The sequence below is a fragment of the Rhamphochromis sp. 'chilingali' genome (genome assembly GCF_963969265.1).
Source record: "Rhamphochromis sp. 'chilingali' genome assembly, chromosome: 16".
Classification (NCBI taxonomy): Eukaryota; Metazoa; Chordata; class Actinopteri; order Cichliformes; family Cichlidae; genus Rhamphochromis; species Rhamphochromis sp. 'chilingali'.
Window position 1 is genome coordinate 35,044,919 of NC_137943.1, and position 16,752 is coordinate 35,061,670.

A 16,752-nucleotide genomic window follows, 5' to 3' on the forward strand; every position below is an offset into this window, starting at 1 on the left:
AATGAATGGGGCCATGTGTCGTGAGATTTGGAGCCAAAACCTCCTTCCATCAGTGAGAACTTTGAAGATGAAACGAGGCTGGGTCTTCCAACATGACAATGATCCAAAACACACCGCCCGGGCAACAAAGGAGTGGCTCCGTAAGAAGCATTTGAAAGTCCTGGAGTGGCCTAGCCAGTCTCCAGACCTCAACCCCATAGAAAATCTGTGGCGGGAGTTGAAAGTCCGTGTTGCTCGGCGACAGCCCCAAAACATCACTGCTCTCAAGAAGATCTGCATGGAGGAATGGGCCAAAATACCAGCTACTGTGTGTGCAAACCTGGTAAAGACCTATAGTAAACGTTTGACCTCTGTTATTGCCAACAAAGGTTATGTTACAAAGTATTGAGTTGTATTTTTGTTATTGACCAAATACTTATTTTCCACCCTGATTTACCAATAAATTCTTTACAAATCCTACCATGTGGATTCATGGATTTTTTTTTTCACATTCTGTCTCTCACAGTTGAAGTGTACCTCTGGTGCAAATTACTGACCTCTGTCATCATTTTAGGTGGGGGAACTTGCACAATCGGTGGCTGGCTAAATACTTTTTTGCCCCACTGTAGGTTCCTCTTCGCTGCCACAACAGTGCCTCTTCACGACCGCCATTCCTCCCCAGGTGAGTGAGCTACTCAAACATGTAGAGAAGTTATGGCAGGTAGATGTTGTCCCGGTGCCAGAAGGCAAGGTGGTTACCCTTTCAAGAGAAGACAACTATGCAGTTAGCCTGCTAGAGCAGAAGACAGTTCGTGTAGAAGTCGAGGGCATCCAACGTTATGCCACCCCCCTCCTTCGTCGCCAGAACATGCCACACCTTAAAGCTAGCCCTAACACTGTCGTTCCCAGTTTGACAAGTGTGGAGAGAAGGCTCCAGAAAGATCCAGAACGAGTTAAGATCTACCGGGCGGAGATAGAGAAGTTGGTCGACTTCAAGGTCTTCGTCGGTACCCACGTGGCTGAGATCCACGAAGTAACTCACTCGCACACCTGGTGTTATGTGGATTCAGCCCAGAACCCTGCGGATGATATAACCCGTGGGAAGTCCCTTCCCGAGCTGACCAGACCCAACAGATGGAGTCAAGGGCCTCCTTTCCTGCTCCTAGGTCCAGAACAGTGGCCTCCAGAGCCAAGTGGCACCCTGGCTGAGCCTCCAGGCCCATCTGAGCTCCGTAAAGAGACCTTTCGTGGAGTTTCTACCACCTTTGACCCCACCACCTCGAACTTCAGCAAATATGACACCTGGACACAGCTGCTGGAAGCTGCTATTACGCAGTTGCATGGGGCGGCCAAAGGCGGTGGAACTTCATCGGCTTATGACTATATTCGAGCAGAGATGCACGTCCTGAGAGAAGCTCAACAGGAGAGCTTCCCTGAGAATTATCGACTCCTTAAGCAGGGGAAATCTATCAGTCGCAGCAGTCGTTTCCTTGCACTATCCCCTGAGTTCGACCACGAGAATGAGGTCATCCGTGTAGGTGGACGTCTCCCATCCTTTAGTTTGGGATCCAACACATCCAGTCACCCGCCTGTTCATCCAGGACGTCGACAGTCGCCTGCGTCATCCAGGGCCAGAGAACTCCAAGCAGCTTTTGCAGCCATGACCTCTGACCTGCAGAAGCTCCTGGCTCCCCATAAGATTGTCTTCCACTTCAATCCACCAGCGGCTCCTCATTTCGGGGGAGTGTGGGAGCGGGAGATTAGGTCTGTCAAGACGGCACTCTACACTACAGTAGGATCCCAACCCCTTCTGGAAGATGTCCTCCGCACGGTCCTTGTGGAGGTGGAGGGCATCTTGAACTCCAAACCACTAGGTTATGTCCCGTCTGACATCAGTGATCCTGATCCAGTGACCCCCAACTGCTTTCTGATGGGGCGGCCTGATGGAGCACTTCCTCAAGTGGCTTGCCCCAAAGAAGAGCTCCTGAGTCGCCGGAGGTGGAAGCACTCCCAGGTGCTGGCTGACCACTTCTGGTCTCGATTCATCCGGCTGTACCTTCCAAACCTGCAGCTTCAGCAGAAATGGCGGTCATCCCCCGCAGATGTCACAGAAGGTTTGGTGGTGATGATCATAGATCCTCAGCTGCCTCGCGCTTCCTGGCTCGTGGGTCGCATCTCCAAAGTCCACCCCAGTCCCGAAGGGCACATCAGGTCTGCTGACATCAAGGTGAAGGACTGGACCTTCACCCGACCTGTGGCGAGGCTGGTGGTACTGCCTGCCCTCCCGGACGAAGACAAAGGACAATCACCGCAGGGGTGGATCTAGAGAAATTTTCTTAGGGTGGCAAAGAAATCAAATGGGGTGGCAAAATCGAAGCCCTTTTTTTCTTACACGTATGCAGGTGGTTATATATGGTTAAAATAATCCAAATACAGTAAGCATACACGTCATATAACTTAATTATTGTCTGTAGCCCACATAATTAAACACTTTAGTTACATAAAACATGTGAGTTTTGATGCTACGTACTGTACAGCCTGTATAATAAATAAATATGTAGCCCAATAAGTATAAAATCCAGAAAGCTACACAACATGGGGCGGTTCATTTACAAATGCAAGTCTGTTTTTTGTCAGAAAACAGTCACATTGTTACAGCTTAAATTACACAAAATGTCAGAAATCTGCACTGTCATGAACAAAAATTTAAACCTAATTTTTTCTTGATTTGTTGGATCAACCCACTGAGGTCTGAAATACAACCGGCCATTTTTGACTCCTTTTGAGTTTACGTTTGTATTTCACCCTCAAATTGTTAAATTTTTCCCCCTGTTGCCTTGTTTGGTATCTTTTCAGCTCAACTGAATTTAGTTGTTTTGACTGACATACTGCATTAGTATTACTGATCTGAAATCACACAAAGAACTTAAAATCCTAGTAGTATTTTTTTTTACTCTAAACAAAAACCCACAGACATGTTGAGCAAATGTTTATAACTTGAAATGCAAATATAAAATGTACATTTTGTAAACATATACAGCTATTTATCTAAAAATGCAGCCAATACACCTGTCGTTTTTTTTTCATTTTGTATAAGAATTTAAAAATATTACTAAAACTAAAGTGAGAGAACAATCAGGTTTCGCAATAAGATGCCCCACAAATGATGTGTGCCAGTAAAAAAAGCTTGTCCACCAAAAGACAGAACAGCTCAGGGATAAACCTGCAGGCCTGACAACAGCAGGTGTATCACTCCGCTGGTTTTCTACTCAGTGACAGTGTTTATATTGCAAATGTGCCTTTGTGACACAAAACAAAACAACGACTACACAACACACTAAGTATACACTCCACACTAAACGTCACAAATCTGCCACATCTAAACTCTCTCTCTCTCGCTCGCTCTGTCTCGCTGCCGTTACCGTCACCCCCAAAAGTTTTCCCTCTTCCTAAACAACCAAATCCCACATGTTGACTTTTGTTTTTTAAATTGGGCGACATGGTGCATTTTTCCACCGATAGGAAAGAGGGTTTTCGCGCTGTCCTTAGAAAACGCTTAAAACACAAACACACAAACGTGACGACAGTATTTAGAAAAAAGCGTGGCTGATATATATGATCATAACTCTGGATTTACTGGCCTGTAATTAAAATTTAAAAACTTTGAAGTCCGAACTTTCAATGTGGCTGAAACAGAGACTCAGCGTGGCTGCAGCTTGTTGCTGTGTCAGCTTACATTAGTCATGTGATCTGGAGGTGCAGCGTGTCCGTGGACCACAGAGGGTTAATAACACTCACCTTCCTTCCATTTCCAGAGTGTAACATCCACCCACCTGTGTAAAAAGCGAAATTCCCATGGTGTTGTTCAGAATGTGCTCTGGCACGATCATAAGCATCGCTTGCTACTGAAAACAAGAAAAAAGCCGGTCCTGCTATGGGCTGAACCATTTGTTACTGGTGCAGGGGTAACACTATGCAATATATTCAGTTTTAGCATTTATATTCACTGCTGACTGTAACTATGCTCAAAATGTTAATGCTATGTTATTTTAATAAACAACACTGTCATATGCAAAACTGGGGTGGCAAGGGATCATTTTAGGGTGGCACTTGCCACCCCATGCCACCCTTCTAGATCCGCCCCTGTGCAGCTCTACTTCAATATATCAAATATTTGTGTCATTCTCAAAACTTTTGGCCATGACTGTACTGAGAAGCTACGAGAGGTGGCCAAAGAAAAGGACGGGTCTTATCCATCAGAGAAAAACCCAACATACACCCACCCCTGCCCAGCTCCTCTCAGGAGACTGAGATGAGTATGAAGATGTCTAGCACATATCAACAGCCGAGGGTCCCTGAGGGTCCCTGCCCACGGGGAGGTGATGCCACCCCATCCAGGTCAGTCCTCCTGCAGGTGGATGGGTCTGTGGTGGGGTGATTTAATTGTGGTCAATTTTAATCTATCCTCATGTTTATTTAACAAAAAAGTATTTTTAAAATCTGTATTTTACTTTTGTACCTTCATGTATTTAAAAAAACAGAAGTATTTAGAAAAAAGAAAGCGTGAGACAGCGCCTCCTGCTGGGCCCTCACAGCCAGAACCTTTTTAAGTTAACCTGCATTATTTAAAATAGTTTCTGCTTTTATTTTGTGGACACTCTTTAAGCAATAACTTCTGTTTGACACGAGTCCAAACTTGTGGGATTTTTAATTTTAAGTTTAAACTCAAACTAATCCTGATGAGTTGGATCTTCAGACTTTCAATGTGTGAAGAGGAAGAATGAGCCAACGCGATGAAGGAACAGGACAGATTTATTGAGACGTTTTCATTCACAGACCATAAAAACCAACATCAGCAGTCAAACATCATTTTAACTGCGGCGCTCGATTTCACATTAATCTTTTACAAAATAAACGAAAGAAGAAGACGAGGCGACTGATTTTTAAGGTTAGTATCCTCCTCTGTACCCGCCGCCGCCTCTGTATCCTCCACCTCCTCCTCTGTAACCACCTCCTCCTCCACCTCCGCCTCCCCTATAACCACCTCCTCCTCCACCATAACCACCGCCTCCTCTGTATCCTCCATATCCTCCACCACCCCTGTATCCTCCTCCTCCTCCATATCCTCCACCTCCTCTGTATCCCCCTCCCCCTCCTCCATATCCTCCCCTGTAGCCTCCTCCTCCTTGGTAACCTCTGCCGCCGCCTCCTCCATCAAAACGCGGCATCTTCGGAGGTCGTGGACCGTCTCCCATCCTGCACAGACACACAAACAGAGGAGATGAGATGTTTGAAGGTCTAAAGTTTGTTTTCAGAGGCGATGTGAGTAATAACAGGATGAAGCAGAGACCCAAAGAAGATCAAAACATCAAAGTTTCATCATCGAGGGAGAAAAATCTGCGATTTGAAAGGATGAACTAAAACGTTCCTTCATTCATGTGGAAAAAGGAAACAGGCAGGCTGCGTTTCCTGTCTGAGGACGTCCGTTACCTCTGGTTGGTGGCCATCATGTTGAGCCCGGCCGCCGACGGTTTGGAGACGTGTCTGATGACGTTCAGGAGCCGCTCGTTGGTTTGGTCCATCTGTCTGATGTACTCCGGGTCTTTGGTCACCTCCACCACCACCGCCTCCAGGGCGGCCCGCAGAGCCAGGATGTTCCCCGCCACCTCGTGAGCAATCGTCAGTTTGATCCTGCCATCATTAAAGTGAAAGGTCACTGAGAGGAGAGCGAATCGCAGTGCCTCAGAGGAAACAGGAAGTGAGTGAGAGTGCTGACGAGCTGCAGGTCGGTCGGTCACTCACCAGTCGTCGAGCTCCACGATCTCTCCGTTAGAGGTCACCTTCTTGCAGGCGAACAGCAGCAGCTGCAGAGGACTGACCAGAGTCATCCCTTTAGCCGAGATCGCTCTGGTTCGGATCTGAAAACAGAAACGTCCCCACCCGAGAGAAATGTTGGCTGTGATGCTGCGAGGGCCGTAAATTCATCTAAAAATTTATTTAGTGAGAAAACCTACAGAAAAAACCACCTGCTGTTGTTAATTTACACAAAAGCAATAATATTCATGTTAAAAGGTGAACGTGGCAGTTTTGGGTTTCACCTTCTCGCCGAAGACGAAGAACGGCGACGGGTAGATCATGTCGTGGCTGCTGAAGGGACAGTTGACGGAGGATTTGTGGATGAGGGCGTTGCGCCCCTCGGTGGTCAGGATCTTCCTCTTCTCTTTGTGGTAGCAGACGTTGGGGTACGAGCCGAAGGTCAGCAGAGAGACCACCACGTCCAGGTTGTTGTCCGGCCCCACCGTGTTGAACATCTGCGTCATGAGACACTCTGAGGGAAACAAAAGTGCAGGTGAGCTCCCGGCTGGTTCAATCAGCTTTGTGTGTCAGGATGGTGCGTTCGGGTACCTTCAGGAAATCCAGAGTTCACCAGGATCTCCTTCAGCTGGACTTTGGCCTCCCAGGTCATCCTCAGAGTCGACATGTTGAGACGTTTGTGGTCACAGAAGCGACTCTCCGCCTCCTCTCCGTTAATCCTGAGCAGAACAACAAGTGTTCACAAACGAGACGTTTCAGGGAGAAAACGACACCTCCTGTCACTCGTGTTGCAGAGGTCTTTTGTAACTTTACCGCTCTACATGTGAAGTTTACCATTTTTCTGATTTAGCTATTCATTTGTAAGAGCACGCGGCACAGACCTGACGTCGTCCCAGGCCTGGAACACGGACAGCAGCGCCACGTGATCCGAGAAACGACTGCCAGCAAAGTTTCTGTGCACGAAGCCGAGACGCTTCCCCTCGTTGATGAAAGGCTCTGGGAAACAGGAGGCGGCCGAGATGGTGCACATCGCATCGCCGACGCTGGAGGGAAACACGAAAATGAGAATTTCATTTAAAGATGGGACGCTGAGAGAATCAGAAAATCAGCAGAGAGACGAAAAACTGACTGGAAGATGCAGCCCATGATCATCATCTTCCCCAGCCGAGGTTCGATCGGCAGCCGAGCCAGAATCCGCCCCAGAGGGGTCAGCTCGTCGTTGGAGTCCAGAGCGTCCAGCTCTGCAACAAACACGGAGATTACAGTGAAAATAATTCATGTGGAAACTGACGGCAAAAAAAGGATCTTCAAAAACAAAACATAACATGTCAACTTTATGAAGTACAGACAAGAATCAGACCAAAGGGCATAGAACCCCAACACAGGCATAAAAACAGGCCACAGCAGGGCTGATCATTTAAAATCTATAAATCAGAGCGTCAGATCTGTGAGAGGACAAACCAAGACACACAGAACTAAGTTCCCAGCAGCCCCGATAGTCCGTTTCCCTTCAGACCAGGCCTTTCGTACCTTTCAAGGTGTGTTCGGCCTCAATGACGGCGTCCAGTGGCGGTGGCTCGATAGCCTTAGACAGGAAGTGGCCGATGCCTCCGAGTCTCAGCAGTTTGATGCTCAGGGCGATTTCATGCAGCGGAGTTCTGAAGATCTCTGGAGTCATGTGAGTCTCCAACCTGCACAGCCACACAGAGACAGATGTTAACACCCAAACGCTGCAGCCTGCGGCGTGCCGGAGGATCAACGCGCCTTACTTGTCGAATCGAGCGCGGCTGCAGAGGTGGAAGCAGAACCCCGGTCGGACTCTGCCGGCTCGACCTTTCCTCTGCTCCAGGTTGGTCTTGGAGGCCCAGACGGTGGCGTAGTTGGTCATATTGTTGTGGGAGGTGAACAGCTTCACTTTCTGCCTGTTAGCAAAGCAAACAGTGCGACCTTTAACCCCTAACCCGCTCAGACGCTGACCTCAGGAAGAGAAACTACACCTGTGAGCGCAGCGACACTTACTTGCAGGAGTCGATGACGTAGACGACATCGTTGATGGTGATGCTAGTCTCGGCGATGTTGGTGGACAGGATGACCTGAAACGTCAGCGTGTGGTTCAGACATGCTCAGTGCATGTAGCACATATCAGACACACTTCATCTCATCCACGTCGGTCATCGTTGAAACGGTTTGAATTCCACAAGTTAAATTTAGGATGAAGCTTTTATGTATTCCTGTCACTGACCTTTCTGATGTCATCAGGAACCGGTTCAAACACCCTCCTCTGCTCCTCTCGAGGTATCTGAGAGTGCAGCGGCAGGATTCGGTACCGGTTGCTTCCTGAAAAGCACAGCATACCAGATTTTTCACAGTGCTCTCGCACGATGAGCAACAACGCTACACAACACCAGCTAAAAACCAAGATCCAAGAAGTCTCTTGCTTTCCACTGCAGTGTCAGGGGGAGTGTTTCGGTCAACAGTCCCCACAGCAGTGACTCTCCACTTAAGGCGTTATTGGTGTTGTGTGGTGTGACGCGTACCGAAGTGTGGGTTGCTCTCCAGGTGTCTCTGCATGGAGTAGATGAGGTTCCAGCCGGGCAGGAAGACGAGCACGGCGCCGGCCACCTGCAGCGTCTCGATGTACTTCAGAAGCGCCTCCACCAGCTCGAAGGACGTTTCCTTCTCATTGATCTGAGACATCGAATGCTTCGTCTCCGGCGTATACTCCGGCCCGCAGATCACATTACAGTTAGTCTGGGGAGAAACGTTTTGCAATCACATGTAATTCTGACGTTCGTCACAGTGCAGAAGAATTTTAAAAACGTTTCTCACGTCGTCGTCTCCTCCCTCCTCGTCTTTGTCTTTCTTCTTTCGGTCCATCGGTGGAGGCACAAACTTTGTCATCTGGATGGAGTCCTCCAGGAAATACTCTGAAAACAAGGAAGAGGTTTTTTCAAACCTGCTGATATAACAATAACTGTTTACCACACTGATTATTGGCTTAACCCTTTAAGACCTACCATAGAACCAAGTCCGCCAGAGCTTATATTATATTTTTACATGCTGTGGAGCCATTTTTGGGAGCATTTCAAGTTGCTATACATCAATACAACCGTTATAGCCCAGATTTTAATAATATGTATTCATTAAGTGCATAGTAATTACATAAATTGCAAAAAAGTGCAATAAACTACAAAAAAATTGAAAATCGTTTTTGATTTTTTAACATATATTTGTAGTTAGAGAAATTTAAGAGTCTTATCCCTCAAAACTGTAAATACAAAAAAGTTGCACAAAATAGTTTCCCACCACAGGAAATTTATTTTGAGTGTCTTCATAGTTTTATTTTTGAAATACACCAATTTTTATACACTGCAGGAAAAATGAAAATAAATATTATACTGCAAATTTGCAAAAAAGCAGCATATGCATCAAAATAAACTATTTCCAGCAGTGCAATATGAGTCCTAAGAATCCCAGAAACGACACAGAAAGTCATAAAGTCAAAGATAACTTTTAAAAAGAGCAGTATAGGCCCTGAGGCCCTGATCGCAAAAAAGACTACATTTCCGCGAAAATGACGTCACTTCCGGTTTCGGGCAGGTAATGGCGGAAATGCAAAAGTTCGCGCTGACGTCTATTCCAACGTAGGAAGTGTTTTGAACAGCTGATCAGATCGGTAAAGCGTGTTTCTGGAATATTATGTTTTTGTTCCTGCAAGCGCTTTTTATGCAGTTTTTGCAAAGCTTTATGTGGAAGGAAACCGTGACCGAGGACAAGCTGATGGCATAATATGTAAGTACAACTCCTCCGGTTTCATATGCAAAAAAAATTTTTGCGCTAGCTTACGTGGTTGCAGTGCTACTGGGATTTAAAAATAGTTACGCATAACAGAGCGTGCTGCTCCGATCGGCTCTAAAGGGTTAAACAGTTTAGGGCAGGGGACCTCCAGGCCTCGAGGGCCGGTGTCCTGCAGGTTTAAGATGTCCTTCATCCAACACAGCTGATTTAAATGGCTAAATGACCTCCTCAACATGTCCTGAAGTTCTCTAGAGGCCTGGTCATCAACTCATCATTTGATTCAGGTGTGTTGACCCAGGGTGAGATCTAAAACCTGCAGGACGCACCACGCTCACCATTACACCCAAACCTCCCGGCTAACGGGTCACCAAACACTTGTATGAGTGCTTATCCTCAGTTTATATTACAGGAAAGTCCACAGACAATCATCATTTTAATGTTTCCACACACAGGTGAGGCCGGTGAGTCGGAGGTACCTTGGACAGGGAAGGTGCGTCCAAACACCTCAATGACGGGGCAGCTGAAGAAGTACTCTCTGAACATGGTGGTGTCGATGGTGGCCGACATGAGGATGATGCGCACGTCCGGGTATGCCTGGACCACGTCTCTGAGGACCACCATGAGGAAGTCCGTCTGCACGGACACACAGAGGGTCAGACACATGGACAGAAGCCCCCGGGGTGTTTTTGGCTCAGTGAGTCCCTAAAAATCAGCGAACAAACAAACTCACGTTGATGTCTCTCTCGTGGATCTCATCGACGATGACGTGACTGATGCCTCTGATTCCTGCTTCCAGCTTCCGCAGAAGAACACCTGAAACACAGAAAACACTCAGATCTACACGGCCGGACCGCCAAATCGCTTCCCCCGCCCAGCGAAGTAACCACGGCTTCGCTGCTTAGTTGCTGAGGCAGCAGCACAGTGGTTTCCATACCGACGGTGCAGAAGAGGATGCTGGCGTGGGGTCGAGGCAGGACGGACTCAAATCGGACACTGTAGCCACAGCTTTTCCCAAGATCCTCTGCTCTCTCAAAGGCGACCCTCTCAGCCACGGACACGGCGCTGATCCTTCTGGGCTGCAGAGAAGAAGAAGGTCAGGGCTGCTGTGCGGAGGTTTACGGAGCACACGGAGCTCAAACACGGATCAGACCTCAAACTGCAATGAAGTGAGCTTAAAGCCGCTTAATGTTTGCTTGATCAACAATACAGAAGACAGGCTGTAAGCTCTCAGGTAAACGAGGCGGGTGAAAGGACGCCTCGGCGTTACCTGCGTGACCACGATGTTGCAGTCCGATGCTCGGCCCCCCTTGATGAAGCGGTCCAGGATGTACTGAGGGACCTGAGTGGTTTTACCGCAGCCCGTCGCTCCTCTGATGATCACCACAGGGCTTTTGTCGATGGCCGCCATGATCTCTTCCTCAAACTGTTTGACGGGCAGCTGCTCGCGCTCCATCAGGATCTGAACGACAGCATCGTTAAGTCTCACGGCACGCTTTCATCAACGCAGACGTAAAGGTAAAGGAGACTGACCTTCTGCAGGTTTTCATCATGCTCCAGCTGGTACTGCAGCTCGTCGTGCAGGTCGCCGCTGATCTGCTCCGGAGGGCACTGAAGGGGTTAGAACGGGGTCTTTACGGAAGGCTTTCACCACGACTCGCTCCGATTTAGAAATCAGAGTTTTGTCAGGAAAACAAAGGACAGAGGGAAGAGCTGCACGACTCTGATGACTGTAAGACACCGAGTGTCTGCACAGCCTGTGGGACTCGAATTAATAACATGATTTCTGAATACCTGCTAATAAAGATCAACGAGCCACAAACTGATCCTACTTTAGGGTTTCAGGGTTCGTGAGACTCACGTAGGCCAGCGGCCCCTCGTCGATGTTGCTGCTGGTCCAGGGGTTCCAGTTGACCTGAGGCGGCGACCAGGGGACGACTCCGGCTCCGGTCTGCCTCTGTGACGGCTCGAAGTACGCCAGCTTCCCCTGAACCAGAGACACCGGGCTGCTGGGGTCTGCAGGCTGGAACATAAAAACCTTCATGTTACTGAATCGAATGTAAACGCTCCGTTTATTCTGACGATGACAGTTTGCTTTGAAGAGCATCACCACATCACATCTGCAGTCCGGTGCACTGAAGAGTGTTTCACTGGTTTCATGCGTACGTCCACGAACATCAGCGCGACAGACTTCAGATTCGTCACAGCACACTGCTTTATTTGCTACGTGCTGCCTTTGAAGGGTGGGTTCGATTGACAGACACTGAACAGCAAGTGCGAACGCTTTCATGCGACTCACCGGTGGGGGGACGCTGACTCCGAGCTCCTGGACCACACAGGCCAGCTGCTGCTGTAGGTCTGGGGACACGTTGACCTCAAACGCCTCCAACTGTGCCAAAATAACAAAATCCTGTTTTAAAAACGAGCTGCGTGATGTGTCGTTCAGTCTCTGCCTGTTTTTAAACGTACAGTTTCTCCCTCCTTCTTCTTGGTGACCCCGGAGTACGCCTCGATGACTCCCAGGTGATACAGCTGTCGCACCAGAGACAGAGCGCACGATTGAGCCGCCAGCTTCTTGTTGGAGCCGTGCTCTCGAGCCGTGATCCCTGCAGAGCAAACCCGGCAACGTTTGACTCACACGAACAACAGAAAGCAACTGGTGTTTCATGGTTTCTGATCACATTTATCACAATTTCTGTAACTTTTCCATCCAGTGTTAATCCGAGAACAGACTAATAAAAATCGAATTCTTCTCGGGCACGCTCGCACAGAGTCCGGTGTGGTTGCCATTTTGGTTTGTAGCGCTCTCTCTGCGTCCTGTTCTGACCTCTTTCACTGCTGATCATCTAAAACAACTTCAGCATTTAATAGGAAATGTTCTGGAGTCTTACTTCTGCCGAGCTGCTTCACAAAAAGCTGCATCTCTGCTATGAAGCTCCTGCAGACACAAAGACAAACGTCACGGCTTCACTCCTTGTTTCTAGAACAAAAGCATCAAACTGCACGTAGACTTAGGAGCTGAACTCACCTGCTGCACTCTCAGGAGGAAGCCTGCATGTTTTTCTGCCAGACTTTGGGATTTTTAAAGACCAATCAACAGCTTTGATTCTCCTGGCTGCGCTCTGCCCTGCGGTGAACAGCGACACCAGAAATCACAACCAGACTCCACCAAGCCCTGAGCTGCACCCATGGGACAGCTTTAGTGCACCTAAACACTGTCCCATGTCTTCCTTTGGTGTGGTTGTGAGTTCTGGCATCACCTCGGTGTTCTTTGATGGAGCAGGAAACTCACTCCAGCCTCTGAAAGTAACCACCTGCCCAATTCACCAGCTGACATTTATCACAGCTCATTTCTCACATTACAACAATTCATCAACTCAAACCAGTCTGGGTTTGTCGGGCTCAGGTTCTAGTTATTCTAGTTGTTCTTGTTTCAGTGCGAGTTAGCTGGTGTCTGCGCTCAGTTCGAACAGTGAGAGCTCTCTGGTGTAGCCGACACACTCTGGAGGTCTCTGGGTTTACAGCAAGTCCAGCAGAAAAACACACAGGAACGTCCTGAACATCAACCACCAACCAACACACGTCAGCTCTGCAGCGCGACACACACCAGCTGGGTCGTATTCAGGCTACTGTCACACATTTATGTGCACGAGGACAAAGAAGACGTGTTTACAGGTGTCTGGGAATACGATGACGGCTGAGCTGAGACCCAGCTGGTGCGTGCTGAAAGAGAATATAACCTTTAAGAATTTCATTCAACGAGGAAAATAACAGGAGAACTGAGCAGGAATAAAGAGAAAGATGTAAAAAGATCAAAAGGAAGCAGGAGATGAAAACAAGAGGAAACAGAAAGAAACAGCAGGAGAAGAAGGGGAGGACATAAAATCAACACGTCCTGTAAAACCCTCGCGCTGCTCTTTGGAGGAAATTATTTTAGAATAATCAGAAATTCCAAGTCTTGTTTTACATAAACTGGCAATTTTTTTATTTTTTTACAAAGAAGATTCAATTCAATTTTATTTATAAAGCGCCAAATGACAACAACAGTCGGCTCAAGGCGCTTCTGAGCGTTACCACCCGTCACTTCAAGGACAGCGCTCGCTCTCCGGGCGGAGCTTCGATTATTTGTGCCGAAGCCCCGCCCCCACCCTGTTGATCAACACTTTCAGCTTACACCCTCACACGTCTCCTGCACATGCACAAAGTTCCACAACAGCTCAGTCTAGAGATGCCACCATCTCTGACTCCTCCCACAACACTGAAGAAACGCCATGTTAAGTTCATTCGTCGCCATCTTTACTGAGAAAACAACTAAAGCTGTTGTAAAGCTTTGCTGTGGCTCAGGCCAAAAATATGATTAGTTCGCGTTTCCCAGTCTGGTTGCCGAGCGGCTCTTTGGGGGCGGGGCCAATCTTTGCCATTATTGTATTTTCCAATGGATTTGATACATTTATGTAGAATCTGTGAGCTGAATGACTAAAATAAGCAGCGTTTATCAGAACGTATCAGTACAATCAGAAACTGAATGTCTGAACATGCAAGATAAAACAGGTGTGTGGCTGAAGGTCGGCTGTGAACTCCAAACCAAATCCAAACTGAAGGGAAACAAAAGACAAACACTTCCAGCAGAGATTCAATCAATTCTCTTCAAATGGAGAAATCAAGTCCTTTGGTCAAAATCACAGTTGCTTTTAGGAAATACTTCTGATTTTTCTTCAGCTAAAGAGAATTATTAAGCAGCTGAAGCTCATTAAAATCACAGACACACCATCAGCGTTTGTTTCGGCTCCAGCTGTGACCCCTCAGACTGGATCTGGTTTAGAATTTCCAGCCGGTCTAAAAAGCTCTGAGATTCCAGACCTGTTGTGGTCCGGTCCCACTTGGCTGTATTTATACTCAGCACTGGTTTTCTCCTTCTGGAAGAACTGGTTCAGACGGGCCTTGGCGTTCTCCAGAGTCCAGTTTCCGTGAAGGTTAGCGTTCAGATCCACTTCCTCCGACTCCAGAGTCTGCAAACAAAAACACAGGCGGGAGTTCGTTTAGCGAGGGAGAGAAATCAAACCTGAAGAACAAATAAGGGAACTCATTCTGGTTCTAATGATGCATCTGCATATTATTAATGGCCAAAGTTTAAAAATAAAAGTAGAAACGTATTCCCCGAGTGCCAGTTTTCTTCATGAAAGCAGAGTCCTCGGAGTGTAAACTTGGCTGGTTGTTCCAAGTTTAGTAAATCTGTCCAAGGTTCTGGTTCAGATTTGAGCTTTAGGGGGACGACTGTAACTTAGGAGCAGCTTACTTCCTGTTAAGGAGCTTAATGTTAACATCACCAATGCTTTTCACTGCACTGTAATTTGGAATTATCTTGTACCGCCTGCGCTTCCTGTTCGTCTCTCTTGGCGTAATACTCCTTCAGGTTGGCTCCTCGGTCCCACTGAGCTCCTCCGTCACTTCCTCCTCTGCCCCAACCCGAGTTTCCTGCTCCTGCGTAACCCAGTCCGGTCACTCCTGGAACTGGCCCACTGACGCTGCTGTCCCCTGAGAACAATAAAGAAGGAGAAGCAGAAAGAAGCCGGCTGAATATCTGAACCCGTTTAATCCGACCCGCCTCACCACATTAAAGTAAGAACTTGTGATGTTTGGAGTCGTTAAAGCCACCATGCTGCCGGTACCTTGCTCAGCTTTCACTACCAGGTGAGGTGGTAGAGGACCGCTAGAAGGGAGGTTTCCAAAGCCAGCATCTGCAGCTGCATCAGGTTGATCTGCGATGGGAGCGCTCGCCTGATGGCAGAAAACGTACTTACTCATTTAAAAAAGACAAAGTGAGAGAAACAATCAGTTTTTATCTCTACAGAAAAAAACAGAAGGAAAAACAGGAACGGCTTCCTGACCCCGAGGGCCGGGACCTCTGCTGCGTTCATCTCTCCGATTCGGACCAGATAGTTGACAAAATCGCGGGCGGCGTTGGTCTGCGCGTCCTTCTTATTGGTGGAGTTTCCCATCCCAATGTAGTTGAAGCTATCGACTCGGACCTGCAGGGAGTACGGTGTAAGGTTAACAAAAACCTCACCGAGTGAAACCCCCTGATGTCAGAATGAACGCTCACCTCACACATAAACTTCTGCCTGTTTTTGTTGCCCGCTGCTCGGATGTCGTAGTTTGGAGTCAGCTTCTTTTTCCCACACCAGGCGTACAGGAAGTTCTTGATGTCTGCCATGGTGGACTGACAGGAGGGTCCTTCTCTTCCGTGGACCAGTTAATCTGAGAAACAAACTGCTGTCAAACTCCTTGATATTTAGCTTAGATCTGGCACTTACTGTGAATCATTTGGTTTGGAGTCACAGAGGGATGAAAGTCAGTAAATGTTGCTGAACTGAGGACGGATAATATTACATCTAAGAAATTACTGCAATAACTAACTGGCCAAACTCTGGTAGAAGCCTTGCTGCTGTCTGCTTACCACCTTTTAAGACGAACTTTGGTCTTGCCTGAACACAAACGGGTCTTTGATAGTGACTCACTTATGTAAACATGGCTGTACGGATCACTTTACTCAACATAAATATGCAAATTAAATGAAGTAACTCAAACCCAGTCTTGATGGATGCATTTACTGCCCACCGCTAGGATAAATCCCGCTGTCTGCGGTGATTCTGGATACAAACGATAACAGCGTCATTAGCACAGCGGGTTGTTTTTACTGTGGGCTGGATTTCATAAAACACTGTTAGCATTCATTAGATTCAACTCTGTAATGTTTGGCTAGCATTTAACATTAGCCTCAAAGTGTAAAATTAAATTGATGACTTATAATCACGAATTTAAGTCACTTATCTTTAAACTTTCAGTACAATTTATATAAAAAATTGTTTCTGATAAATGCGTGACTGCAGGTTAACGTTAGGCCCCTGCTAGCTACTTATCACCGGAAGTTCAACTCACATCGCGTCGCAAAAAAATATGATTAAATTAAGAAGAAATGCGGGGGAAAATAATCCGAAGTATTTGTACTTACAGCCAGGGCAGAAAATTGCAAAAGCTGCTCCACACTTCAGCAGCTAAGCGCCGGCAGACTATCAGCGTTGGCTTCCTCCGGTTACGCTTCACTTTCGGTTAAAAATAAACGTAACTCCCGGTGCTTCAGCGCCCCCTCAGGCCGGAGGGAGA

The 16,752-nt window shown here is 47.5% G+C and overlaps 1 protein-coding gene across 2 annotated transcripts; it reads right to left on the reverse strand.

The window, feature by feature from the left end:
* Positions 1–4,773: 4,773 nt before the first annotated feature.
* On the reverse strand, positions 4,774–16,752 carry dhx9 (DEAH (Asp-Glu-Ala-His) box helicase 9). 2 transcript variants are annotated; one of them, XM_080907302.1, is made up of 28 exons: positions 16,601–16,752; positions 15,692–15,846; positions 15,477–15,617; positions 15,258–15,366; positions 14,957–15,123; positions 14,449–14,597; positions 12,480–12,526; positions 12,058–12,194; positions 11,888–11,977; positions 11,450–11,611; positions 11,122–11,199; positions 10,859–11,050; positions 10,526–10,667; positions 10,322–10,404; positions 10,068–10,224; positions 8,623–8,720; positions 8,331–8,544; positions 8,036–8,130; positions 7,813–7,886; positions 7,563–7,715; positions 7,324–7,484; positions 6,923–7,034; positions 6,675–6,836; positions 6,385–6,512; positions 6,078–6,307; positions 5,782–5,897; positions 5,470–5,670; positions 4,774–5,235 (listed from the first exon to the last, which is right to left on the reverse strand). In XM_080907302.1, exons 2-28 carry the CDS (start codon positions 15,800–15,802, stop codon positions 4,929–4,931), a joined length of 3,816 nt encoding a protein of 1,271 aa, XP_080763428.1. In that variant the 5' UTR covers positions 15,803–15,846; positions 16,601–16,752; the 3' UTR covers positions 4,774–4,928. The 2 variants fall into 2 exon arrangements, with proteins under 2 accessions (XP_080763428.1, XP_080763429.1); XM_080907303.1 differs by lacking the exons at positions 14,449–14,597; positions 14,957–15,123; positions 15,258–15,366; ... (1 more) ...; positions 15,692–15,846; positions 16,601–16,752 and adding an exon at positions 12,617–12,721.